The sequence below is a fragment of the Nomascus leucogenys genome, chromosome 22a, assembly GCF_006542625.1.
Source record: "Nomascus leucogenys isolate Asia chromosome 22a, Asia_NLE_v1, whole genome shotgun sequence".
Lineage (NCBI taxonomy): Eukaryota > Metazoa > Chordata > Mammalia > Primates > Hylobatidae > Nomascus > Nomascus leucogenys.
In genome coordinates this window covers 75,126,138-75,153,171 of record NC_044402.1, presented here as the reverse complement: position 1 = coordinate 75,153,171, position 27,034 = coordinate 75,126,138, and the positions used below count along the sequence as shown (strand labels likewise).

General features: G+C 41.1%; 1 protein-coding gene across 2 annotated transcripts in view; it reads left to right on the top strand.

Moving 5' to 3' along the window:
- Positions 1-14,296, top strand: part of CHN1 (chimerin 1) — a 210,122-nt gene extending 195,826 nt beyond the window's left edge. For both annotated transcript variants that reach the window (XM_030803419.1, XM_030803420.1), the window contains 5 exons: positions 1,364-1,537; positions 2,247-2,324; positions 4,709-4,846; positions 11,868-11,973; positions 13,379-14,296. In XM_030803419.1, coding sequence (XP_030659279.1) covers positions 1,364-1,537; positions 2,247-2,324; positions 4,709-4,846; positions 11,868-11,973; positions 13,379-13,550 — 668 coding nt within the window. In that variant the 3' untranslated portion in view covers positions 13,551-14,296. The remainder of the gene's footprint in view (positions 1-1,363; positions 1,538-2,246; positions 2,325-4,708; positions 4,847-11,867; positions 11,974-13,378) is intronic.
- Positions 14,297-27,034: the final 12,738 nt, after the last annotated feature.

The window sequence follows — 27,034 nt, the reverse complement described above, 5'->3', positions numbered from 1 at the left end:
GAATATTAGGATCCCCTTTCTGCCAGAAACAGCAAGCAAAACTGAATGGCATTGTACGATTTTCAAATTGGCTTCACTAAGACCTGGCTATAAATCATACATGCACCACTTGGACTGGATTTACAAGAGGTCAACATCAAGTTTTTGTGAACTTAAAAACAAATGGGTTATTTTTAAAAAAACATAAAGATAACATTTATTTTAGTTGAATTATTTAGGTATGATTTACTCTGCAGTCTAATTTAACAAAATATTTGTATTCCTCTCTACCCCATCTAAAATTTCTTTGTACTTTTCTTGTTGAAAAATAAAGTGTCTCACAATATTAACTAGAAAATGTTTGGTTTCTGGCATCTTAGAAGTTATAACCAAGTAAAATTACAAAGCAAATGAGTAACTTCAGTAGAGGCAGTATGTGTCTAGGTGTTAAAATTGGGGACTGACTCTAGGGGTTTCCAGATAGCTGAACATGTGGCGGTTCCTAGAGGGTGATACACCCAGGGAGGGCTGGAACCTCCACACCTCTTTCCCCATACCTCATCCTATACATCTCTTCAGCTATATCCTTTGTAATTAAACAGTAAACATTTTTAAAATGTGGACTCTAGAATCATCCATAGGCTTGAGTTCTGTTCCACTGTGTACTAAATGCGTGGCCTCGGGTAAATTACTTATTACTTGCGTGCTTGGTTTTCTCAGGTATAATATGAGGAAAAAAAGTACCTGTTTCATAGAGCTTTGTGAGTTTAAGTGAAATAATAAATGTAAAGCACTTAGAATAGTGCCTGGCACTAGTAAGCCCTCAATAAATGTTAGCCAGTAATAGTATAGCAATAAATAATAGTTACGGCTATTTCCAGCTACTAGAGGAATTATGTATTAGTTATCATATATGTAGAAAGGATTACAGATAGATATAAACATGAGCAGCACCATTTTAAGAGGGCCCTGGATATTCCTACTTTTGGAGGTCCAATTCCGCTTTATGTCAAATATACTTAAAATGCAATTATACCCCACATTAAATAAATGTTTTATGTAACTTTAAAGAAATGGGTTTATTGGCTATTTGACATATTTTGTGGACATTGAATTAAACACATTAATTTTGATTTTTTTGTTGTGTTCTCCTGAGATCATACAGCAATTAAATGATGAAGCGTGAGCTAGAATTCTGGTCTCCTGGCTTATAACCAAATCGTTCCAAGAGAAAAGATGAGAATATTATTTTTCCACCAAGAAAGAACTGCTGGAGTCTACTCCACTTTAAAACCTAGTTCAAGCTGGAGTGCCTTTTTGAGTCCAGAATGCTCAAAATTCTGAAAATAATATCGAATGTTTCCTTTCTTTATTCTTTTCTTAGATTGTGGTTTGAATGTTCATAAGCAATGTTCCAAGATGGTCCCAAATGACTGTAAGCCAGACTTGAAGCATGTCAAAAAGGTGTACAGCTGTGACCTTACAACGCTCGTGAAAGCACACACCACTAAGCGGCCAATGGTGGTAGACATGTGCATCAGGGAGATTGAGTCTAGAGGTGAGCCATTTGCAGTGCGGGTTGCAGTGGTGTCCGTTCACTACCAGTACCAGTCCTGATGCCTTTTGGGTACCTCATTGCACAATACAGTTGTCTTCTGTAATTTGGAGGGGAATGGTTTCATACGTCAAATGATCTCAAAGACTGAAATGAATTAATTTAACAATTAAATAGCTTGATTTCAAGGTACATTTAACTAAGTATAGCCAATATGCTTATATAAAAATATATTTATAGATGATGCTTCCAGTCTGCAAAAGTTGACAGGTAAAGACAAATTCATTTTTCAGTTTTTAAATTTTTCTTTGGTTCAAGAAGCAAAAGTGTAAATGCTCTACTAAAACTATCTAAAGCCAAAAACAGAGCTGCATCCTAATTATTCTTTCCCACTTGAGAAAAACAGGCCTACTTATCTTAGTCTTCTGTTATGTAAAAGAATGTATGATGTAATTGGGGTGATGAATTATTTCCCTTAAGACTTAACATTTTTCACTTAATTAGACCAAATGATGAGCCAGATGATATTCAGGTGACAATAGGTAAGAGTTTAACTGTGTGTGAAATCGTTTTATTCTAGAAGAGTGTGAAAAGATTTCTAAACATGTATATTTTATTTCTTCTGACACATTACCTCCCAGCTTAAAGTGTGAGGAGTTAAAATCTGAAGAAAAGGCATAATTCAAAGAAACTAACTAGTTTTATTTTTCAGGTCTTAATTCTGAAGGACTATACCGAGTATCAGGATTTAGTGACCTAATTGAAGATGTCAAGATGGCTTTCGACAGAGGTATGTTTTTCACAATGTTCCATAACTTAGGACAGTAATACTCTTTTCTAAAAAGGCACAATTTCTTGTGAGGTATTTTTTGCATTATTTTTCTAAATCATTGATGATTATTATACCAAATTTAAAAACTTAGCTTATAGTTTCTTTTTTATGAGTTGTAAGTATTAAACAGTCAAATTTCAGAATGTGAAAGAAGTATAAAATTTAACTATGTTACCAATATTTGAGTATCCAAGGCTGGTCCATGTTCACCAAAATACATACAGAGCAATTACATTCACCAAAAACGATAGAGAAAAGAGTGGGATCTATACCATTACAGATTTCAGGCTTCTCAGGCTTGAGTTAAGCCACCTTACCCTGCCTGGCATCCTCATCACCATCTTCGATGAGCTGAGTGAGACCCAAGCCCGGACTCAAGTGTTGGGGCCAGAAAGCTGAAAGAAGCTTTAGGGGCCTTCTGTGGGGGACCCATCTGCCACTGTAGGAGAAGGGGCCAGTCAAAGAAAAGCTCAGTGGAGCTTAATTTTCTTAGCTAACATTTAAGATTTGCTTCCATGGTCCTCCAATTTGTCTTTGCTTCAAGGACTAAAACAAGGTGGTTCCAAAGAAGACCTGTAGCCTTGAATACAGGAAGTAAAGGAGTAAGAGTTAGTGATCTTTTAAAGAACCACTTTCCTTTGCAAGTACGTATTCTAGTTCTATCACACAAACCTCTCCCATTCACAGACCTCTTGTGGGCAACAGTGGCAGAAAGCAAAAATAATTAAATATTCATTACCAACCTGAGGGAAACTAGGTCAGCCCAAGTATGTGGTAAGAGCAAAGAAAGGGAGGTGAAGTAATGGTGTATTCACTCCAAATAAGCATCAGGAAGAGCAGTCCTGAATCCCTGCCAGGTTGAATGGGAAGAAGCATCTCTTTACTCTGGAAGCTCTGCAACTGAGCATGTCCATTCCCAGCCTCTGGCTATGAGTCTCAAAAAAATAAATTCACACTGACAAAGAAACTGAATGTTCCTATGGACCCCAGAGAGCAAAGAAATGACACAGTTTCCTCTATGGAAAATATGAGACAACCATTTTGTGACCTGAAAACACAAGTAACAGATTTTAAAATTCATGAAGAGCTCACCTTGGCTCCCTGTAGCCACACTGCTAGGGGCCAGTCTTTGGCCTCCCAAGGATATATACCAGCATTCATCTGCAAGATCTATAGTAATGATGCAAAGGATTTTAACATGGATTACAGGAAACCAGTGACTTGGTCATTAAAATCAGTTCTATATATAAATGCTGCCCAATTCCATGCATGTTCAAAGGAATGATCCTATACCTTTGAATAAACAGAGCAAAATAATTTGGAGTAATTAAGGATGATCACTTCTGAGAGGCATAAACCTCAAGTAATGAGATCCAAGAAAGAAGACAATATCCATAGGATGCTGGAATGACACTTAAGAGCCAAGGTAAAAAGGCAAGTTTGGGGAAATCTTCCCCAGCTTAGGAAATAGTGACTGAATGGAAAGCTGACTATTCTGAGGTCAGCAGTTGCCATTATACCTCTGCTACATTTTGTCCTTTGGTGGAATCACAGATATTTATGTGACAGGTACAGTGAGAGATCCATGGTCAAAACAGATAAAATCTCATCAGCTTTACCCCAGAAGAGCCCTAGTCTGGTGGAGGCAAGAGCAGAAAGTAAAGAAACAGTCAGGAAACAGAGATGTTACAGACTGTGCTGATATGGTATAGCCCTACTTAGAATGTAGTATGTGGATATCAGATTCCAGGATTTGTTTACATTATTTTAAAACAGAAAATAAGTAAATAGATAATACAGATGGAAGAATATATTTGTGTATACTTACTAAAAAGCAGGTTTAAAAAGAACCAGTTTAATAACAACGTACATAGTAAGCCCCGGCATGTTACTCTTTTAGGCTTCTAGCTTGTTTAAATCTATTTTCCATTGATTTGTTAACTCAAAAATATTTATTAAGCAGCTACTATATGCCAGGCACCATGTTCTTTACTTTAGATATGATGGCTAACCAGGTACACTTGGTCCTTGCACTCATGGAGGGCTCACATTAAGTAATAATCACACAGTGGCTATTGATTTTATTTTAATAAGGGCTATAAAGGAAAATTAATAACTGGGGAGCTTAACCTGTCTGGTAGGGCAGGTGAAGCATGCTGGAAATCAGAAGAGGCTCTTTCACAGAAAATCATTAATATGTAACATGTAGCACACTAAATTTTACATTAAAAACTGAAGAATTGCTGATCTTTAAAATCTGATTTGTATACAGATATGTCATTCATTAAAACAGTGCTGTGAATCCAGATATTTACTTTTATTTCTTTCAACATCCTTAAAAGATGGTGAGAAGGCAGATATTTCTGTGAACATGTATGAAGATATCAACATTATCACTGGTGCACTTAAACTGTACTTCAGGGATTTGCCAATTCCACTCATTACATATGATGCCTACCCTAAGTTTATAGAATCTGCCAGTAAGTATGAATGCATGTATTTCAAATAACCTGACAACCTCCTCTTGGTAATCACTCTTCCTGGTTTTCTGGCTAACTTGAGTGCATTTTATGAAATATTTCCCCTTTGCCTCTCTCTATGGTTAATGTACTCACAAGAATTTTGCATTGTTCTCTAACATAGATTATTTTATTACTTAATACCATCAGAAGCTTCTCTGTAATGTGCTAAACCTCATTTTCCAAAATAAGGCTTATACCAGTGCTCTTGAGATGTAGGCCAATGCTTTTGTAAAATAAAATAAAAATGAATAACTGAAAAAGTAAAATTAAAAAAAACCAGGCCGGTGGTGGCTCATGTCTGTAATCCCAGCACTTTGAGAGGCCAAGGTGGACAGATCACCTGAAGTTAGGAGTACAAGACCAGCCTGGCCAACATGGTGAAACCCCGTCTCTACTAAAAATACAAAAAATTAGCTGGGCATGGTGGTGCGTGCCTGTAGTCCCAGCTACTCAGGAGGCTGAGACAGGAGAATTGCTTGAACCCGGGAGGTGGAGGTTGCAGTTAGCCGAGATTGCACCATTGCATTCCAGCCTGGGCAATGAGAGCAAAACTACGTCTCAAGAAATAAAACAAAAACAAACAAAAAACCAACTATCTTTTATTAAATTCAGCAAACATAAAATTTCTGTCAGATTGCTATATGTTTCTAAATTCTTATTCTCAGTTTCTATACTTCTGTATAAGTTAACGCAGACTATTAACAGCAAACTGGCACTGGCCCACAGATCGTACTTTAAAAAGCACTATTTTATATCAAGAAGTTTTTTTAAATTCTAGTTGAAAGGAAAATGAGAAAAAGCAAAGGTTTGTCAAAGCTTATTTATGCTGTAAAAATCATATCTGTAATTCACACTTCATTTTTTAAAGAAGGGAATTCTTAATGGTTTTAAGTATTAGCATTACTGGTTTTTTTGGAAAAGATAGGCTATTTCTGTCATTTTACTTTTCTCTCTTTAAAACCATATGTTGTCTTCATCTTTAAATGATAACATCACTTCCTTAGTCACACTAATTTGCTTTTTGACTTGGGAATTTCATGAAATACAATCTTTCTTTGTTCTAAATTTTAGTTTCCCTCTCAGGGCTTTTGTAGAGGATTTTTGTGGTTAGTTCCATGGAGCCCTGATTTCTTGTGGGTCAGCTCAAGCTCCCATGTAGAGAACAGCTGTGAGAATTACACTGATTTCTTTCAAAGCATTAGGTTAGAAAGCATGAAAAATTCTAGGTCTCTTATGGACTCAGTGCTGATCATGAAAATTTGTATGAGGGATCTCACACGTCCTTGTCTTCTGGGGCAGACATTTCCTCTCCAGACAGATAAATCTGATTGCCACTCATCTAGAAAGCAACACACACACACACACACAGATAGCCTGTGAAAAGCTGCCCAGTCCACAGTATGCTCTGATCCCGAAGACTCTGATCCCACTGAAAGTGGGTAAGCTCCCACTCTGATGTTGCTTGGAAGTAAAACTGAAGCTTGGCTCTATGCCTAACTCTGGGGCACACGATCAGCAGAGGACAAAGCAGTGATGCAAACCCAGGTTCTGAACTCCACACGCCACCGTATCTAGGAAGAAGTAAAAGCCAAGCCTCCTCTTGGATTTTGAGGCCTTTGTCCCCACAATTCCAAATGATCTCTCCTTCCTTCCCCACACCCACCTTAGCTGCTGAAGAAAATCTCTCCTTTTTATTATCCTTCCAAATCATTTGTCATCGTTTTGGAGTTTCTGAAACAGCCTTCCTGTCCAAAATTAGCAAGCCCCCTTATCTCACCCCTCAGAGAACTCTGGAAACCACATCATAAGAAAGAAACTTTGGGAAATCAAGGTAGAAATTTCTCCTTATAATTTCAGCTATTTGGATGTCTGATTTATGTGAACCAAAAACCCTGGCATAATACCGATATATAATATAAACGTTTGTTGTACATGTTTGATAGCGATATCTTGTTTGTGGAATATTGTATCCTTGTACACTCTCTTCTGGCAATAGAGTCTGTTTCATTCTTTAGATGTGCAGGTACGGCCATTCTCTTAAAAGGCAGATAAGGAAGATGAGAGAAATTAACATTTATAGAGCATAGACGAGGTGCCATGAATCCTTCCGAGCACTTTACATCCATGATGTAATTTTAGAAAGGAGATGTGATGGAGTATCAGTAAATTGTGTAAGGTCACATTGCTCACTAGGGGAGGTGGCACTGGCATTCACACACACCTCTAAGGTCAGAGCCCTTGCTTTACCCACTCTGTCACACTGCCTGGCTCACTTGATAGAACAGGGAATGAGACTTACACAAGGGAAGAAGGAAGAACCCCTTTCAAATGAGAGACAGGGTTAAATGATCCTTCCTAATGCGGATATATTCTCCAAAATTTTTTTTCTCTCTCAGCTCCTAAAAATGTCTCTGGCATTTATTAGCATCCTTTGCCAACAAAAAATCAGAATTTACATTAAATCTTTCTTCTACAGAAGCTGTTTGAGCTCTGCTTTTGCAGGCTTCTTGGAGGAACCTGTAGCTTAAAAGCTGGAAGGGAGTGACTGCAGGAAATGAAAAAGGAAAGCAAGGGTGGAGAAGGCCAGGTCATCCCATGCTACAGCCGGAAGTTCTTCCAAAGCCCCCGGAAACTCCCTGATGAACCCACCTGAAGTCTGGGTTCACTCACCCCCCCTTCCTCACTCCCTCCCCCTGCAGTTAAGACATTGCTGCCCTAGAATAAAAAGACAGATGCTTCTCACAGAGCCTCCAGTAACCCAGCATTATGGATGCTTCCTGGTCACGATGGAAACAGCACTACCAAAGTTGAGCTCCCGGTGGTAATGAGGGGAGAAATCTTCCTCTGGCCAAGGATTCTGAGAGCTCTGTTCCCAGAGCAGCTTCGAAAAGCTGCATGTCTCAGTGTGTAACCTTGAGATCAACTCAAATAAAACCCAGGGTTCTTGTTCCCAAGCAACTTAAAATCTCTGGAAGAGAAGCCTGGGAAGAAGAACTTGTATTTCCTCAGCTCTGCCACTGAGCTGCCCCTTTTGCTAAGTTTTAATCTTCTTGTATTCAAGTTTCTCTATGTAAAATTAACTAGACATACTGTAGAAGAGCTTTTAATTAGATCTTTAAGGGCTTAGAGTCTTTATTTCCTTCTCCGACAATGTTCACATTTTCCAGATCCTTCTTCCCTGGACCTCTCAGCTGCAGACCATCTTTCTCCTCTGATTCCCATCACCTCTACTTGGACATCTTTACTGCCGCCTTCCTTCATGCTGGAAGGTTATAATTACGTTTTGTCTTCCTACTTCACCGGAGTCCCTTTTAAAGGGAGAAGTTCTTGCTCATGTTCCTTTTCCCACAGTGCCTGTGATAGTCCCTTACTTATATAGTAGGTATAATAAATATTTGTTGGATAAGTCAACATAATTTTATATTGAGAACTGTAGGATATTAGAGTTTGCACATATTCTAAGGGGTCATGCAGCTAGACTGTCTTCTATAAAACATTCTTTTTGAAATATTTAATTGCTGCAAGCTCACTCACTGCTTCCAGAGGCAGCCAGTCCACTGGTGGACAGATCTAACAGTCATGAAGCCCTTCTGTGTACAATAGAAATCTGCCTGTTTTTATTTAATAACTCTCTCCCATTGGCAGTGTTCTTGACATCACCCTTTTCCATGTGTATTTTGTGTATTTGCCAACTGATGGTCACTCATCTCTGAATACATTCCATTTTGTCTATTTCTCTCTTAAATTATGCTTCTTGTAGCTAAAGAGTTGTGTTCTCTAAAAAATGGTAATGGGTAATACTTTTGTAAGTGGAAGAAAAGGAGAAATGAGTTCTGGGGAAGAATGTCTGCCAATTTGATCTCAGTATATTCAGTGCATTTTGTCATTTGTTTCCAAATGTATATCTCCAGCCTGGAGATGTAAATGTCCTCTCCCTGAACATCAGATTAATCCACAGTCAGCATGTTCATTTGAATGCCTGAAAGGCATCTCGAATGGAACTTTTCTCCACCAAACCTCCTCCACCCACAGTCTTTCTGATCTCACTTAATAGAGGCCTCGTCCTCGCAGCTGTCGAAGCCAAAAACCTGGATCATTCATGATTCTTCTGTTTCTCATGCATCCTTCATCAGGAATCCAGTGAACTCAACCTTCAAAATATACCCAGAATCCAACAAATTCTTATCACCTTCATTGCTACCCCCTGGTCCAAGCTACTGTCATTCTTCACCTGGATGTTTTTAATAATTACTGGAATGGTCCTTCTGCTTTTATTCTTTGCCTTCCACAGTCTGTTTTCCACTGGGCAGCCAGAGTATAGATAACTGTGAAAAATACATGTCAGATCATGACCTTTCCTTGTTGATAACCTTCCCATTTCTCTTAGTAAATGCTAAATCCTTAAAATAGCCTACATCCCTTGACATGATCAAGTGCCCTGTTGCCCTTCTGACCACACCTGCTAATATTCCCCTCCTCACTCACTCTACTGCAGCCACAATTGGCTCCCCGCTTTTCCTCAAACATTATAGGCATACTCTCCCCTCAGGATCTCTGCATGGCTGCTCCTCCACCAGCACTGTCTTTCTCCAGATCTCCACATGGCTCATTCCCATTGAGGTCTATCCTGACCACCCCACTTAAAATTGCAACACTCCCAACACTTCCGATGCTTATCCTGCTGTTTTTCCCATCGCACTTGCCTCATTCTAATAGAGTGTTAACTATAATATATCATATTCATGGTTTATTGTCAGTCACCCTCAGTAGCAAGTAAGCTCCCCATGTGCAGATGTTTTTTGCTCACCCGACAACACTATCTCACAGTTCTCCCTACAGAGATTAACTGTGGAAATTAAAAGGAAACTAGGTCCTTTTTTTAATTTCCAGATTTGTGTAGTTTCAAATTAATTTATCCTGTAGTAAAAACTAGAGCTGGGTGCGGTGGTTTACACCTGTAAATCCCAGCACTTTGAGAGGCTGAGGCAGGAGGATCGCTTGAGCCCAGGAGTTTGAGACCAGCCTGGGCAACATAGTGAGACCTTGTCTCCGAAAAAAATTAACATTTAGCTGGACATGGTGGTGCACACCCACAGTCCCAGCTACTTGTAAGGCTGAGGCAGGAGGATCACTTGAGCCCAAGAAGTCGAGGCTGCAGTGAGCCATCATCATGCCACTGCACTCCAGCCGGGGTGACAGAGCTGTCTCAGAAAACAAAAACCCTAACTAGTGGTTTTTATAGTAAGTAGAGTACTCGTCTTTTATTCTAGAAATTCAGTGATTGAATTTCAGTATCTGAGCTGGCACTACTGTTATAAATTGGCACTTTTTAAAGGCCCCAAAGTTCAGAGACCATACATTTTTTATCATGGCAAAAAGCAAATACATTCTTCATTCAAAGAAATGAGCCAGAAACTGTGAGGAAATTTGGGGTAGAGATTGTAAAATGGTCAAAACTTGTTTGAATTAAAAAGCTTCAGTCATTGTTCAGTTCCTGAAATTTATCAAATCTGCTTTACCAATGCTAGGAAATTTTCACATTCATCTTATGCCAATTTTTACCTGACTTCAGTTCATTACTATTGAGTTGGTCTGTTTTATAAGTTAGAAACACTAGGATTTTTTATCTTGTGTCTTGGATGTTGCATTCTGGTCAGATGTAGTCTTCCTAGCATTTCAAGGCCGCCATCCTGATTAGGACTCAGCAGCATGGAGTCTCGTTGAAATTACCTTGAAACCCACCTTTTTTCCCCCAAAATGGAGTCTTGCTCTGTCACCCAGGCTTAGAGCACAGTGGTGCAATCTCGGCTCACTGCAACCTCCGCCTCCTGGGTTCAAGTAATTCTCCTGCCTCAGCTTCCCGAGTAGCTGGAATTACAGGCACCTGCCACCACACCTGGCTAATTTTTGTATTTTTAGTAGAGACGGGGTTTCACCATGTTGGCCAGGCTGGTCTCGAACTCCTGACCTCACGATCCACCCGCCTTGGCCTCCCAAAATGCTAGGATTACAGGCGTGAGCCACCGCACCTGGCCTAACCCAACTTTTAAAAGCACCCCATCTTTTGACCTTTGAGTAGAAGCAGGAATGTACTGTGGTGCTCTTTTTTGAGATCACAGAATTCCAAATATGTTAATTGTTTTCAGTTATACAAATGACTAATGAATTGAATGCAGTCCGACCTCAAAGGAATGTGCTGGGTTTTTGTTCATTTGGAACTAAAACATTCAAATTAAGATGGTTCCCTTCAAAATTTACACCCTTGGAAGAGTCACATTTATTTCAGGGCTCTCGCCATCAGGCAAAACATTTGGAAGTGCCTTCAAAGTCTGCCGTGCATTCTTCTGAATGTCTGAGTCATAGAAAATGTGTGCATTTTGAAGGTAGATTTGATTTTTTTATATAAAACAAAGTAATTTAAAACTAAGTGTAACGAATCAAGCAAGTAAATGTTGGACGGTACATGTTTTGGCTTAAAAAGAAAAAAGTATGAATATCAATAAGATTTTCTTGGGGTCATAGTGGGTAATGGAGTGACATGGTTAGTATACCATTGCTGAAAAGGGATTTTCAAAATATTTTAAGCAATGTATCATTCCATAAGTATTATTTTAAGGTCACTTCATTTGAATGTATAAGTTTTTATCTGTGTCAACACATCTGAGTTTTTTGTAGTTACATCCTGTATTCAATGTCCAATTTCCAAAGTGGTCAGAGTCCAGGACACTCAAGTGACAAAACTGGATGTTCCCTCCATCCCCAAAAGTCCAAGTAAATAGTGTTGCCACATTGAAACTAAGAGCCTTTGGAAATCTGGACTTGAACCTTAAAAATAATTTCCAAAAGCTGTGGACAAGGAATTATGAGAAAGCATTTCTTAACAGTTTCAGAGCATTATCACAAGAATAGAATTCAGTGAACCATTTGTATCAGTTTTGTGTTAATTCTTTTCTTCTTGGTATTCGACTTGCTATTTTAGAAATTATGGATCCGGATGAGCAATTGGAAACCCTTCACGAAGCACTGAAACTACTGCCACCTGCTCACTGCGAAACCCTCCGGTACCTCATGGCACATCTAAAGAGGCAAGCTACAGACTTTGAGTCTTAGACTTGTATTGCATCCAAATTTTAAGGATAAAATGAAGGGTGAAAGAAAGGACAAATAATCTATTGAATGAATAAATAAATGCATAGCTATATTGTCTTTTGTGAAATTGCACTAGTTGAGAAGGAATGCTAAAAATATTTTACACTACAGTACTGAGTATAGACTTGATTGTGTTATAAATGGATTTGCAGTTCCAGTATATGTTTGCAGATATGCTAGGAATACCAATATTCTGCCAAGGACATGCACTGATTTTTGTGGAAAGAGAGAGTTGTGGCTGTAAAGACACTTGCATAATAAAGCAAGAAGAAAGCAACTTGCAACTTGCAAGGCAGCTCACTTTTCCTATCTTCTTGCTCCAAAAAAAGCACTTCAAACTTGGTGATAGGATTTTCGATTATTGAATTAATGTTGCCAGCACTGCAAACTGATGTAAAAAGTGGTGGAGTAAAGAAGTAAGTGATAAAGGGAGGAATGGAAAACAAAGTATTTCAGTTAGTTGTGGTTTGATGTTTTCAGGCAATAGTCATGCAGCTTTACTCCCTACTCGGTCACCCTCGATCTCTATCAGTTGAAGCAAAGATTTCCAAATTACATGACCAAGTTTTAGTGGTTTTAGGTTTTCAAAATATAAAATCAATCAGAAACAAAAATATATATGTTGCCAAAGGCATGAGTTATACAAAAATGATATTTTAGTCACTCATGAATGTTTACATTTTTCCTCTTTAAGAGCACCATGAGTTAAAACCTTTGTTTAATGTGCTTACAACTTCGCTTATAAACTCAGGTTTGCTTCCTATTGGGATGTAATTAAGTGTTCCACACTAAAACAGGACTAACTCTCAAATGATATTTTCTGTGTTACTGTGCAGTGGTAAAAAGCATATAAACACATACCCTCCCTGACGATGGTGCCTACCCATAGCCATTGCTTATTACTGTCGCTGCTGTTCTCTCCCTAGACACTTACTCAACTGTCTACTTGCGAAACTACTCTATAGCAAAGACAGCCAGAGTGAAGGGAGGGTGGGTGGATTAAATCAAGGTGACCCAGTTCCTTCTCAGCTGTTTGCAAATGTAGGTTTAGAACTATAGGCTGTAGGTGGGCTGTGGCAGGAGGATCCATAGATAGAACTGAATCCATACAGTGCAGCACATTAACTCAGGCTTAAGCCTCAGTGATCACCACAAGTTTAAATTATCTCTTGACATAATTTACTTTAAGGAAAGTCAGTACTTTGAAATTACAGAGAACCTAGTGGAAGAGTTGATAAGTGGACGCAAACTTTTACTGTGAATCTTGTTGTTTTAGTGTTCAAGCACAATGAAGAACATATGGCTTACACAGCCATTTATTCCTGTACTTGCATTTTGCAGAGTGACCCTCCACGAAAAGGAGAATCTTATGAATGCAGAGAACCTTGGAATCGTCTTTGGACCCACCCTTATGAGATCTCCAGAACTAGACGCCATGGCTGCATTGAATGATATACGATATCAGAGACTGGTGGTGGAGCTGCTTATCAAAAATGAAGACATTTTATTTTAAATTTTTGAGGGGAAAAGAAATGTTTTACAGATGAAGGAATGTTTTATAGTAATTTAATTTGCTCCTGTAGCTGCATTATTTCTTGATTAGAGGTTTGGGCATATAACCAGATTAAAGTGAAGGAACTTTCTGTTGTTTTTGTAGCACTGCTCAGCTGTCTTGTAAAACAGTGAACACACACTTTCTGGTTCTAGTAATCCTGGGTGTTTATCACGTTCAGAGAAACTCAAGCTATTGCATGATTAGCCCCCTATCTGGCAAGGAAACCCCATACAGAAGAAACAACAAACCTGCGCCTGCACCGCCTCTGCGTCCTGGGTAGTCTGTGCTTGTAATCCAGCATGTTTCACAGAGTAAGCCTGTCGTGACTTTGCTTTTGGGGTCTATGTCATTGGTTTCTGATGCTTGTACAAACACGCGCACACAGATGGATAAAACAGCACCTCTGGCTGTTGCATTACCATAGACCATATCACATGCCTACATTTTGCAAATGATTTCTGGTTTCTCTTAGTTCTTCTCTAACATAGTACTTTCTTTCCAGCAAAAGCAAAATGTGTTTTCAGATTTGTTACTTTAATAAGTTATCCATACCAATAAAAAGTGTACAACACAGAATTTTCTGTTAAATTATTATTGGTTTTCAGTTGTAATTTGGTATTTTTTCTGGCATGCATTTATTAATTTATTAAATTGGCTTTTAGAAATCAAAAATATTGATAGCTTACTTTTTTCTCATAAGAATATTCAGGAAAATGTGTTTGGCCATTTATTAAATACTGAGTACTTCTTCTAACCTCTTTTGTTTACTGTTAAAAGTGATAAGCTCCTAAAATAATCATTTAAAACTGCTTACAGTTAGAACAACCATTAATTCCATTTATTTTTCTTCTTATATTACTCTGGCAGAAATCTAGAAAATATTTTGACACTTTTTAATGAGAGGTTGGGCGGGAGTTCCTTCCAGAGCTCTCAGAAGAAAGAGGCTAACTAAAAAGAGTGACTTCTTCTAAACATTTGATTTGTCAAAAATATATGACATTGACATGCGTTGAGCTGACAATGCTGCCTGAGAGATGAGCCCCAGAGGCCAACCTGGTGGCTGGAGAAGGGGTCTGCAGCTAGGGGCCAGGAGCCCAGATTCTGGGCCTAGTACTATCACTGGCCACCTGTGTGGCTTGGAGCCAACAACCCTCCAGAGTCTGTTTCTGTACCTATCAGATGAACACCTTTCTAGAACGAAAGTTCCATCTTGTGTTCAAATTTTTAACAATAAAAGACACACGTTCAAACTTTCAAGATTATTCCAAAAATAATGGGAACCAATGAAAATATGGAGTGTTTTCATATTTTTGCCCCTAGGCTATAGTAGGAAATTGATACTATGCTTTTATTAATCTTGATATTGAGAAAAGTATGGTTTATTCAGTAGATATTCCATCTCAGCTCTCCTGTCAGCCAGTCTCCTGTGAAGAACACCACTGCACTGAGCAACATCAGGTACATAGATTGATAACACACAGAGATTTGTATAGCATAGAATGTGTTTTTTTTTTTAATGGAGGCCACCAAAAGGCACTAAACACCAAGGCAGTGCTTTGGACACATCAAACACAGTTCGTATGTCTGAGAAATCTGATCAAACAAATCTGTCCCTGGGTTAAGTAAACCAGTTGGACTGCTGTGTGTTCATTGCTGAAGTCAGTTTTCTACAAAGTTTTACTTTTAAAAGAGAAATTCAGTTATAAAGGAGTATGCTTTATTAGAATGGATTCACCATTTTTTCCTGAGAGAGAGATATTCAACTTTAGAGCAGGCACTTACTAGAATTAGAGGTATATTTGGAGCAGAAGGTCATAGTAAATAGGAAGCAGATGTTCAGAGAAAGTTCTGAGCAAGTCTTCAGACAAAGTTATTGCTTACTGGCTCTGAAGAATGTGCTTGGTATGTTTTTACACAGAAGGATGTGTGGTTCATACCCTCAGGATGTATAGATAGAAATAACAGCCACTTCATCTGTGAACATGCTTGGACTATTGGGTGACACTTCCTTGAAGAAACAATTCCCAGTTGCCCAGGGAGGGTTTTGCTCAATAATTAACCAGAATCTTCTACACGTATCTTTCTATGACCAGTGGGAGATTTCTTAAATCATGACTTTTTATGATGAGGCAGATGTTTCTATTTCTAACACAATCAGGAGTGAGAGAAGGAACCAATAAGCCTCTCCACCATCACCCACGGATTTGGCAGCACTACAGATACTCTGCCCTGAATGCTAAGTGTCTACATCTTCTCAGTTTTCTATATATCATTTAATTATTGCGAAACCAAAGACTTCCCTTTTACATTATTTTGTCTTTAAATGTCAGTTATACCAGCTGACCAGAAGTAGTCCTTCACTGAATTGAGATTTAAAACGTTTCTGTAATTGGAAGAATGGATATTTATCAAGATGTTTCTGGTTACTTGATGAGCTCAAATAGAGGCCCTCTGAATAAATTAGGTTCAGGGTTCTGATCATTGTGTTTTTTAATTTCTTTTTGTTAGTTTTTTGTCTTTTATATCTTTTGTTTTGAGTTCTGATCATTTTAAATAAAATAATTTATAGGCACTGCCCCAAAGCTGATTATAGATTATGGTCAAGTCCACTAAAAAATAAAAAAGTCTTTTTATAGGCCGGGTGCGGTGGCTCAAGCCTGTAATCCCAGCACTTTGGGAGGCCAAGGCGGGCGGATCACAAGGTCAGGAGATCGAGACCATCCTGGCTAACATGGTGAAACCCCGTCTCTACTAAAAATACAAAAAATTAGCCAGGCGTGTTGGCGGGCGCCTGTAGTCCCAGCTACTCGGGAGGCTGAGGCAGGAGAATGGCGTGAACCCGGGAGGCGGAGCTTGCAGTGAGCCGAGATCACGCCACTGCACTCCAGCCTGGGGGACAGAGTAAGACTCCGTCTCAAAAAAAAAAAAAAAAAAAAAAAAAAAAGTCTTTTTATAGCTTGATTTGCCCATAACAACTGCAAGGCACTCACATTTGTCGATTAGAGTTGAGCCGAACTCGTAGTGCCTTTCATGTATGTCATCACCATGCATCACACGCCCACTGAACATCCAGGTTGGTTCTGCCCCTTGGCTGGCATGCATTGTGGTAGAGGGGAATGTGAGGAAGTCTGGCATCAGCAAGGATCTGTCAGCCTAATTTTTAGAGATCTAGTTCTCACTTGCATTATATCAAAAAAAAAAAAAATCTGCATCCCTTGTAGCATCTCTGCTACTCATTCCATACACAGATCCTGTGTGCTAGGCACTGTGCTAGAACTTGGAACAAGATTGGTTCTGATTCTTGAGGAACTCACGGGATGCATTTGGACTAGTCACAGTTTAAAGTACTCTAAGCCTCAGTGCTAGATGTCAATAGAAAGCTACTAGACAGCGTGGATGGATTTGCATTTCTTTGGGAAAAATGTGAGCTCACAAGTCAATTCCTTACAATTCCATTTGATACTTTGAATTTGACCTTAAACATTCATTTAACCGATAAAGAAAACACAGAAATAAAATGACATAATACAGAGCCGGTGTAAGTCTGTTTGGAAAAATCAAAAGCCTAATGCTTAGCTGCCCGTGCCTTTGGGCGAGTGTCATCTGGAACGGGACACCACCACATGAAAGAGCTACAGTATCCTCTGCCATAGACTCACTAGTCCCTAACTTCCTGGCATCAGATGAGGATAGATGATGATGCTATCAGTTCTATTGCATTCTGGCATACTTACCTCATTTTAACCAATCCCATGCAGTTGACAGTCATTCTGAAACAAGGGATGGTCTCAACCTGACAGCTCAAAATCTCCCTGTGGCATATATATATTTGGTCTCTGTCCTGGCTCCTGGCCTAGAGCTCCTAAAACCCCTGGAATTTCCAGGGTGATAGGAGAGTCTTTTGTTATTTATAATGACCCTTTGTAAGTACACCAGACTATATGCTAATGAGGTGGCTTAGGCTGGGGCCCTTTGATAGCCTCACAAAGGTTATCTTTGGGCTGGCCATAGGAAAGACCAAGTGATTAGGGGCTTGGAACTTTCTCTCCATTGACCACCAGGAAGGGGAGGGAGAGGCCCAGAGATTAAGCTCTGTAACAAACAACTAGATTTGGTGAGCTTTCTGGTGGGTGAACACATGGAAGTGTCAGGAGTGGGTACACCCCAGAGGGCATAGAAGCCCCCACCCCTCTTTCCATACCTTGTCCTGTGTGTCTCTTCTATTTGGCTGTTCCTGTAGTATCTTTCATAATCAACTGGTAAACATAAGCAAAGTATTTTCCTGAGTTCTGTGAACTGTTCTAGCCAATTATCAAACCAGGGGAGGAGGTTATAGGAACCCTTGATTCATAGTTCAGCACAAGTATGGGTGGTTCCCTGGGACTTGCAACTGGTGTCTGAATTGGGGCGGTTTTGTGGAACAGAGTTTTTTAACTTGTAGGATCTGACACTAACTTGAGGTAGAGAGTGTCAGAACTGAATTGAATTGTAGGACACCTAGTTGGCGTCTGGAAAGTTAGAGAAGTTGGTGTGGAAAAAACCCACACATCTGGTTTCAGAAGTGTTCTGAGTAAAAATATCCCACTCACCATTTATCTAAAACAGGCTGTGATCATCTTCACATTTCCCAAATAGTAATGAGGGAAAAAAAACTTAAGTTGCTGTTTTCTCTTGGTTTTATATAATCAGGGAATTAATCCTTTAGCAATTTTAATGAAGGTTGTATTAATACTTTCATTACAAATTCAAACATTTGTTGGTTTCATCACTGTTCTGCCTTATTAAAGTCATTAGGTCTCTCAGCAAATGCTTAAATAATTTTTAAAGTATATTTCACTAGTTTTGTATCTCATACAAGGATACTGCTCAATTGATATTTATACATATTGAAACCAAATCAAGAGAGAGCTAAGCTAAAAAATTATAATTCATCACTACATATTGCAAGGAAAATTCTGGTTTATGAGTTTCATTGTTCTCTACTGAAGAGATTATATTTTCATACAGTCATAGCATATTTCACAATGTAAATGTTTTCCTCTATTGCTTATTCAACTCAATAGCACAAACCACTACCAAGAGTTAAGTATAAGCGACATGTGGCTGACCTAGTTTCTGGGGCTCTAGTGAACCCTTGGAAGTTTTGGGGGTTTTACAGTTTTTCAGATCCACTCAATTACATTGTAGCAGGAAACATGAGCATGTGAAGCTAGAAATCTTAGGATTGTTTTTTCTAATTCTGAAGCATAACCACCTAGCTGCCCATGCCACTGTGGTAAGACACAAAAAGCAGAGGAGGTCATGTTTTAGAGATGAAAATGACTCAGGAAAGGAAATGAGCAAAAAGGGCCTTCTAGAGGTAAAATACCATACATTTGGAATGTTCTTAAAACACACCAGTCTTTGGTTGCCATTACCTCAAGCTTCGACCAGTTGGTTTCCTCTGATGTGTGTGTAGGTATAACTGGGGCACAGTCCTAGGCTTGTCCATGCAAAAAATACCCAGCCTGATGTTGGAAGCCTCTCTGTATGAGTGAACGTTTTCCTAAGACGGTTTTTATTCTTACCAATGAATACACGTAATAGGCAGGAATACTTTGTTCAAGTTCTTTAAAAACGGTATCCAAACTGTGAGAAGGTGATGACATGGGCATATAAAAAAGATTAAGTTCAGGTCAGGTGTGGTGGCTCATGCCTCCCAACACTCTGGGAGGCCAAGGCAGGCAAATCTTTTGAGCTCAGGAGCTTAAGACCAGCCTGGACAATATGGCGAGACCCCATCTCTACAAAAAATACAAAAATTAGCCAAGTATGGTGATGCACATCTGTAATCCCAGCTACTCAGGAGACTGAGGTGGGAGGATTGCTTGAGCCTGGGAGGCAGAGCTGCAGTAAGCCGAGATCACGCTACTACGCTACATCCTGGGCCATAGAGATCCTGTCTCAAAAATAACAATAATAATAATAATGTTAAGTTTAGCTACATCAGGAGCAGCATTTCTGTCCTGAGATTCTAGAACTGGAAGAAGCTATTGATCAGCACTAGGAGAGAGCAGAAACTGTAGCCATGAAGCTCCAGGCCCTCAATCCATCAGTGGCCTGCTTCTGCTTCTCTGACTTTACCCTGCTTTAGGTCTGTGCCATGGTTTTCAAACTTTAGATCTTTCAGAATCACCTGAAGAACTTGATAAAGCAGCTTGCCAGGCCCTGCCTCCAGAATTTCTGAACTGGGGGGTCTGGGCTGGGGCCAAACATTTGCATTTCTAACGAGCTCCCAGGTGATGCTGACACTGCTGGTCCCAGGATCTCACTTTGGGGACCACTGGCTATGTGTTTCTTGCCCCTGGCTGTCCATTAGGACCACCTGAGTCCCTACTGCAGGCCAATTTTAAATCAAATGCCCTTTGGGCAAGGCCTAGGCAGATGGCGCTCCAGGTGATTCTGATGGGTCGCTGTTGTACCAACTAAATTACGCTTCATTTCCTGTTGGTGTGTTAAAATATTCCTGGGATTTGTTTTAATCAGGGATAGTAAGACAGCAGACATGGAAATGACTGTCATGAAGGAAGAAGTTCATAGAGACCCCAGAAACAGGAGGCACGGTAGACTATTCAGGATTACATGGCAAGAACCACAGTCACAGAAGAAGGGGGCAGAACATGGCCCAGAACCTTTACTGGGATCTCCAGGGAAGGATGCATGAGGTGGGTAGGTAGCTGAGTGAGCTAGGATTGGCTAATTTGAATAATTTCAGCAGGCTCTGGGCTATGGGAGTGGTCTCCAGTTGTTGGGTACCTGGTCCTGGGGTGATTTAGAGCAGGCAGAATGTTGTCTGGTATGTGAGTTTGACAAAGGAGATGATTGGGGTTGTGAGCTCTGATGGGTTGGTTTATATGTCAAAGGTGTCCTCAAAGGGGAATTCTTTGCTCTGTAGGACTTAGCTAGCCCTGGGAGGAGCAGGCCCTCTACCATCAATGCATCAAATGCCAGAGCATCAAGAAAACAAAAAATTGGAAACTATATTCCATACAGTTTATTGCTCCTACTTCCCTTCAAAGTCACCTCCCAGTTTCTGACTCAAATCTGACTGTCCTCAATACTTTCTTTTCTTATTCAAATTTTATTCTAAATTGCATAACTTAACCTAAATTAGATGTTCTTAGAAAAAGGAAATGGGACTTTATCAAATTTTATAAAAATCACAAATCACAAGGAGAATGAATCAGATGCACACTTATTAACTAAAATCCTTAATTAGGAAGACCAGGGAGGTTCTCTAATTAGAAACACAGGAAGTCATTTTTATGCAATAGGCACTAAACTCAAGGACTTTCTGCGGAAATGTTAACTTCAAAGATTCAGTATTTCTCAGAGTGCATTTGAAAAGACTAGCATCCCATGTACTAGTCTCTTGTACATGTGAGAAATATGAATTGTTCTGAGAACTATGACAACCTCCATCAACCGAACACAGCTATAGGTCCTAAGAACTGAGACCACCTGTGTCAACATGACTTCGTTGTTTTGTCCAGGAAATCTTTGCCCAAGGCAGGTAAGACTATGAAGCAATAATTTCAATTTTGCTTCAGAAACTCCCTATAGAGCAATCTACTTGAGACAGCACGCTGCTCACCTGAGCAAACAGCTTGCTTACCAAACAATAGCTTATCTATCAAAAGTCCCTGCCAGACCCTGCTGGGTTGGCTAGTCTTAACTACTATATGCCCTGCCTTAAAAAGCATCTTAACCGACTTGAGCCGAGTCCCCCCAGAACCCTACAAAATCCTCCTGTCTTCCTCATCCCGAGACACAGCTTATATGCCGTGGTTCTCTCCCTTTCTGCCTTGAGTTGTGTTAACTTAGTTTTGCTTTATCAGCAGGTGGTTTGGTGATGCATTAGATAGCAGGTATCCCAAGAGCAAAGAGAACAATAGTTAAATGAGCTTGGGAAATACTGTATACCAATTCCACCTGTGTGGAAATTAGAATCATGTTAGCATAATAAAGCTTCTGAGAAGTTCTGCATTTTAAAAAGTTGAGGAGATTATACAAACTGGCAACTTGTGTATGGGAAGCCTTATTGTTCCTGCAAACTTACTAACTTCTCTAAGAACATTTTTTTTTCTTAACATCAGTTTTAAAAACATTACTTTAGGTCAATGGATGAATGATTTATCAGAAATGAAGGATCCTGGCATCCTGCAGCTAATGGGAAGTGACAAGATGCCCAGGCTCCCCACGCTGAGAATGTCCCCAGTCCACCAGCAGAGCCCCTGCTGGGCCTGCCCTATGCCGGGAGTTCCCATGTGCTTAATGAGTTCGAGTTGACTGGAATCCCCGGATCTGTCAACATACAGCCTTTCGCTGAGGCACCCCCAGCAAGGCACCCATCCACTTTGTCAGAGTAGGAGGAGCCAGGATGCCTTCTTGCCCCAGATTCTCAAAGCCACTTGAGCAGCCTGCCCACTAACACAGGCCCAGCCCAGAACCAGCATTCAGTGAACACCCACCCGATACCCATTCCCATTCCAGATGGTGATACCGGGAGATCAGAGGAAATCCCCACTGAGAACCTTCACAGTCTCTCAGTCAGGACAGCTAACTTCCCTGTTGTTTCCACTCTGGAAACCCCCTGGTTTTGTCCCAGGTCTGGGAGAAGAAATTAATAAATGATCAGATAATTCTAGGATCTGATGCATTGTCTGTGGAACTGGTGGCCAAGCAAAGAGGATGCGTGGCTCACAAAATCAAGGTTATTCCAATTGCCAGTGAGCATTTTGCAAGTGTGTTTCTTAGTATGTCCCTATTAACAATCACGAATATTAATTACAGCGATTAAAAGGAAACATCTGTGAAGACAGGCTTGAATCCTTATAGCTCTGGCTGGGTATAGCCAAATAAGAGCTGCCAGAGGGAAGCATCATCATCATGTCACTAGGAAGGAAGGCAGCAAGAAAGAGGGAGGGAGGGAGGAAGGGGAAAAAAGAGAGGAAGGAGAAAAGAAAAGATATTAATAGATACTGTTCAGGCTAGGCCCTAGGACACTGATTCGGTCTCCCCTCTCCCTTTTTCCTCCCTCTCCCCCTTCCTTGCTCTATTACTCTGGCTTGCTGCTAAGTTTTCAGATTGCAGAGCAATGCGTCTACAGAGGAAGCCAGAGTTTTTCACTTTGCAAAATCCATGCTGTTCCAAGTCTACTGAACTGAACATGGGTTATAGAAAAGTTGTTAATATTTTACCTGCCCACATACCACGAACCGCTTTTCTTTTTGCTTCTTCCAACTTTATGATGGGAAGAAGCAAAGGGTTTGGTAGAAGGTCATTTTGACGGGAGCTGAACATTTCTTACAAGGAAGAAATGCCCAATGGCCCTGTACTCCTCTATAGTGGGGAGTCAAGAAGTCTCAGAGATGGCCAGGAGAGGACTGGCCCCGCTCAGCCTTAGCCTAAGATGCAGAAAAGCTCAGCCTGCTAGGAGAGGCCTCCCCACCCCCCACCCTCACTCTATACCTGGCCAAACACAAAGAAAAGTGGTAAAGAAAAAAAAATCTCTGTGATCAGTCAGCAACCCTGGGAGCTCCTTTCTTCCTGATGTGTTTTCCTTCATTGAAAGCCTGGCCCAATCAAAGACAATGCCAAGAGCAAGCTACTTAGTTCTCAGAATGCCCAAGGCCTTCTACAATGTTGTGGAAAAAGACTCCAGGCTTGGAACGTAAAAACAAGGCTTGCCAATTATAAAAACTGCATTGTGGGAGAAATGAGAATGTTGGCCAGTCTGGGGCTGGGGCCCCTGAAATATCAAAATCGAGGGCTTGCTTTGATATCTACAAGCCCTGCAAAGCTTTCCTTGGGGTCAGCAGGGGAGGGTGACTGCAAGGATGATGGCCTTCCGGCCACTCCCACAGGAAAGACCTCAGATGGGATCGCCGCATTCAGCGTGGTATGGTCATAGACAAAAGGACAAAAAATAACAAACGCTGGCAAGGATAGAGAGGGGAACACTCGCACACTGTTGGTGGGAATGTAAAGTAGTATTACCATTATGGAAACCAGTACGGAGATTCCTCAATAACCTAAACTAGAACTACAGTATGATCCAGCAATCCCACCGCTGGATATACATCCAAAGGAAGTGAAATTAGTATGTCAAAGACACTCGCATGTTTATCACAGCACTACTCACAATAGCTAAGACAGGGAATCAACCTAAGTGTCCATCAACAGATGAATGGATAAATAAAATGTGGTGGATACAAAATAGAATATTATTCAGCCATAAGAATGAAATCCTGGCCAGGCGCGGTGGCTCACGCCTGTAATCCCAGCACTTTGGGAAGCTGAGGCGGGTGGATCAAGAGGTCAGGAGATCGAGACCACCTGGCTAACACGGTGAAACCCTGTCTCTACTAAAAATACAAAAAATTAGCCGGGCGTGGTGGCGGGCGCCTGTAGTCCCAGCCACTCGGGAGGCTGAAGCAGGAGAATGGCGTGAACCCGGGAGGCGGAGCTTGCAGTGAGCCGAGATCGCATCACTGCACTCCAGCCTGGGCGGCAGAGCGAGACTGTCTCAAACAAAACAAAACAAAACTCCTGTCATTTGCAGCAACATGGATGGAACTGGAGGACATTATGTTAAGTAAAATAACATGTTACTCATGTGTGGGAGCTAAAAAAAAAGTGAATCTCAGAGAATGGTGGTTACCAGAGGTTGGGAAGGGACAGAGGATGACGACAAGTTGGTAATGGGGACAAAAATACAGTTAGATAGAAGTTGTAGTATTCGATAGTATAGCAGGGAAGTTATAGTTAATCATTTATTGTCTGTGTCAAAATAGCTAGAAGAATTGTGACGCTACCAACTCAAAAATGTTTGAGGTGATAGATTTCTCAATCAGCTGATTTAATAATTACAAAATGTATACAGGTATCAAGATATTTTATGTACCCCCATATACATGTACAACTATTCTATATCAAAAGAAGGGCCTTAGTGAAATGGGAAAAGTTCACTTGTCGCCCTTGCAGGGCGTGCGACACGGGGACCGGCTCGCTTCTTCAGTGCCCCATTACTCAAGCCTCTAGGGAGCATACAGACGTGCAGGCTACCGGGCTCCAACCCCACGGCAGTGTCAGTGTCGAGGGGTGGGTGTTTACAGCTCCTGCAGCCCCAGGAGGCGTGTGCTACCCTGCGCTCTTTTAGTTTTGTCGTCTATAGGCAGCTTGTATTAACCAGCTCAATTAGACCCTCTGTCTTGTTGCAAGAACACGGGACTTTCTGTATCCTGGGTGCCTGCTTTGCTGTAACTGAAGAATGGATCACACCTGGGCTTGGAGAATGAGTGCAAGATTTTGAGTAAAGGCAGTTCTCAGCAGATGGGGGAAGTCAGAAGGTGATGGAGCGGGAAGGTTTCTCCCTGGAGTCGGACAGCTCAGCGGCCTGGGCTCTCATCCGACTGCCACAGCATCATTCTGCTTCTGCCGATCAGTGGCCTGGTTCCTCCGCCGTTATGCTCCTCTCCACGTCCTGCCATCTGTGTGTCTGCCTGCTAGGGCCTCAGGATTTTTATAGGCACAGGATGCGGGCGTGGCAGGCCAGGGTTGTCTTGGGAAATGCAGCATTTGAGCAGGAAAACAAAAATGCCTGTCCTCACCTAGGCTCGTGGGGGTGGGAGCCCTAGCCAGGGGCCACGCCCTTCCGCCCCCTTCTGTATCATTTAAAGGCACCACGCTCTTCCCTTCTCAGCACTTCCCTTCGGTATCATTAGGAAGCTCAACAGGAAGGGAGGTGGCATTATCATAGGCTAGCCATTGCAAAATACTATTTGAAAATGGGACTGAGAGCATAGTTTGGAAAGAAGTACTTGTTCTCAATGATCAAAGGGGAAGATGACACGGAAACTCTATAAAAGGGTCAGATGTCTGTTCAAGGAAATGAAGCATTAAGGATCTGATTATTCTTTAGGTTTTTAACTGATCCAGGACTTGCAGTTCTTGTGTTACCAAGGGCCTGGTTTTCTGGTCAGCAGCACACAATTGTTTTAAATCCCAACCCCTCATCCTAGTACTCCAAGCCCCTGAGTAGCCACAAGGGTCTTGCATTTCCCCCGGGCAATGGCTTGAGGGAGAGTCTCCTGCCCCTCTATGATTTTCAGGAAGAACTGATTCCCTGTCCCAGGTTAGATGGGTCTCCAGGAATATCCCTTAGTGACCAGAACAGAGCCCTCAGCCAGCCATCCTGGAGCTTCAAGCACCCTACCGCAGTGGGTGGTATCATCTGGGCCCCATATGTTCGCAGGGAAGGGCTGAAGAGCCCAGGCCGACAAATGGGTGGGTGACCTGGCAATGATGTGTGGTCACAGTGGAATCTGGTTGCCATGGGGATGCGAGGTTTTCTACTCAGGCTGTTTGAGAAGCAAATTTTTCCATTGTGTATATGTAAGCATACTGCAACATCTTTAAATTCCTTTTCTTTTTTAAATAGCATTCAGGGTGGATTCATACATTAAAAGAAAAATTCTAAAAGGCAATTTCCCAGAAAACAGCCTTTTGGAGGGTAGCTAGGGCTCAGCCTTTGTTGAGGGATGAGGATAGGAGGAAGGGGCAGGGGCCACTTTTCCGAAAGCACCCAGGTCTACCCTAGCTGTTTAACATCTATCTCTGTGCTGCTGCCAGAGGCTGGCCCAACAGTAGCAGAAGCTCCAGGGATAGGCCAAAGAAAGCATTTTTTTCTTCTTCAACCTTCAACAAGGAAAATTTACCTTGTTTTCTTTCTTGCTATTCAGTAAATGATTCCACAGCCCAGGCCTCTGTCCTCTATCTCAACACACAGGAACAATTTTTTGAGCTCCTGTGGACTTCTTTTAGGAATATGGTAAAATATACATAAACATTACCATTGTAACCATTTTTAAATGTACAATTCAGTGGCATTAATTATATTTACAGTGTTGTGCAACCATCACCGCCATCCATCTTCAGAACTTTATCATCATGACAAATAGAAACTGTACCTGTGAAACAATAACTCTCAGCTGGGTGGGGTGGCTCATGCCCCTAATCCCAGCAGTTTGGGAGGACAAGGCGGGTGGATCACTTGAAGTCAGGAGTTCCAGACCAGCCATGGCCAACATGGTAAAACCCGTCTCTACTAAAAATACAAAAATTAGCTGGGGGTGGTGACACACGCCTGTAATCCCAGCTACTCAGGAGGTGAAGCAGGAGAATTGCTTGAACCCGGCGGGTGGAGGTTGCAGTGAGCTGAGATTGTGCCACTGCACTCCAGGCTAAGTGACAGGGCAAGACTCTGTCTCAAAAAAAAAACAAAAACAAAAACTCTCAAGGGGCATGATGGCTCATACCTGCAGACCCAGCACTTTGGGAGGCTGAGCCAGGCAGATCACCACTTGAGCTCAGGAGTTCAAGACCAGTCTGGGAAGCTTGGG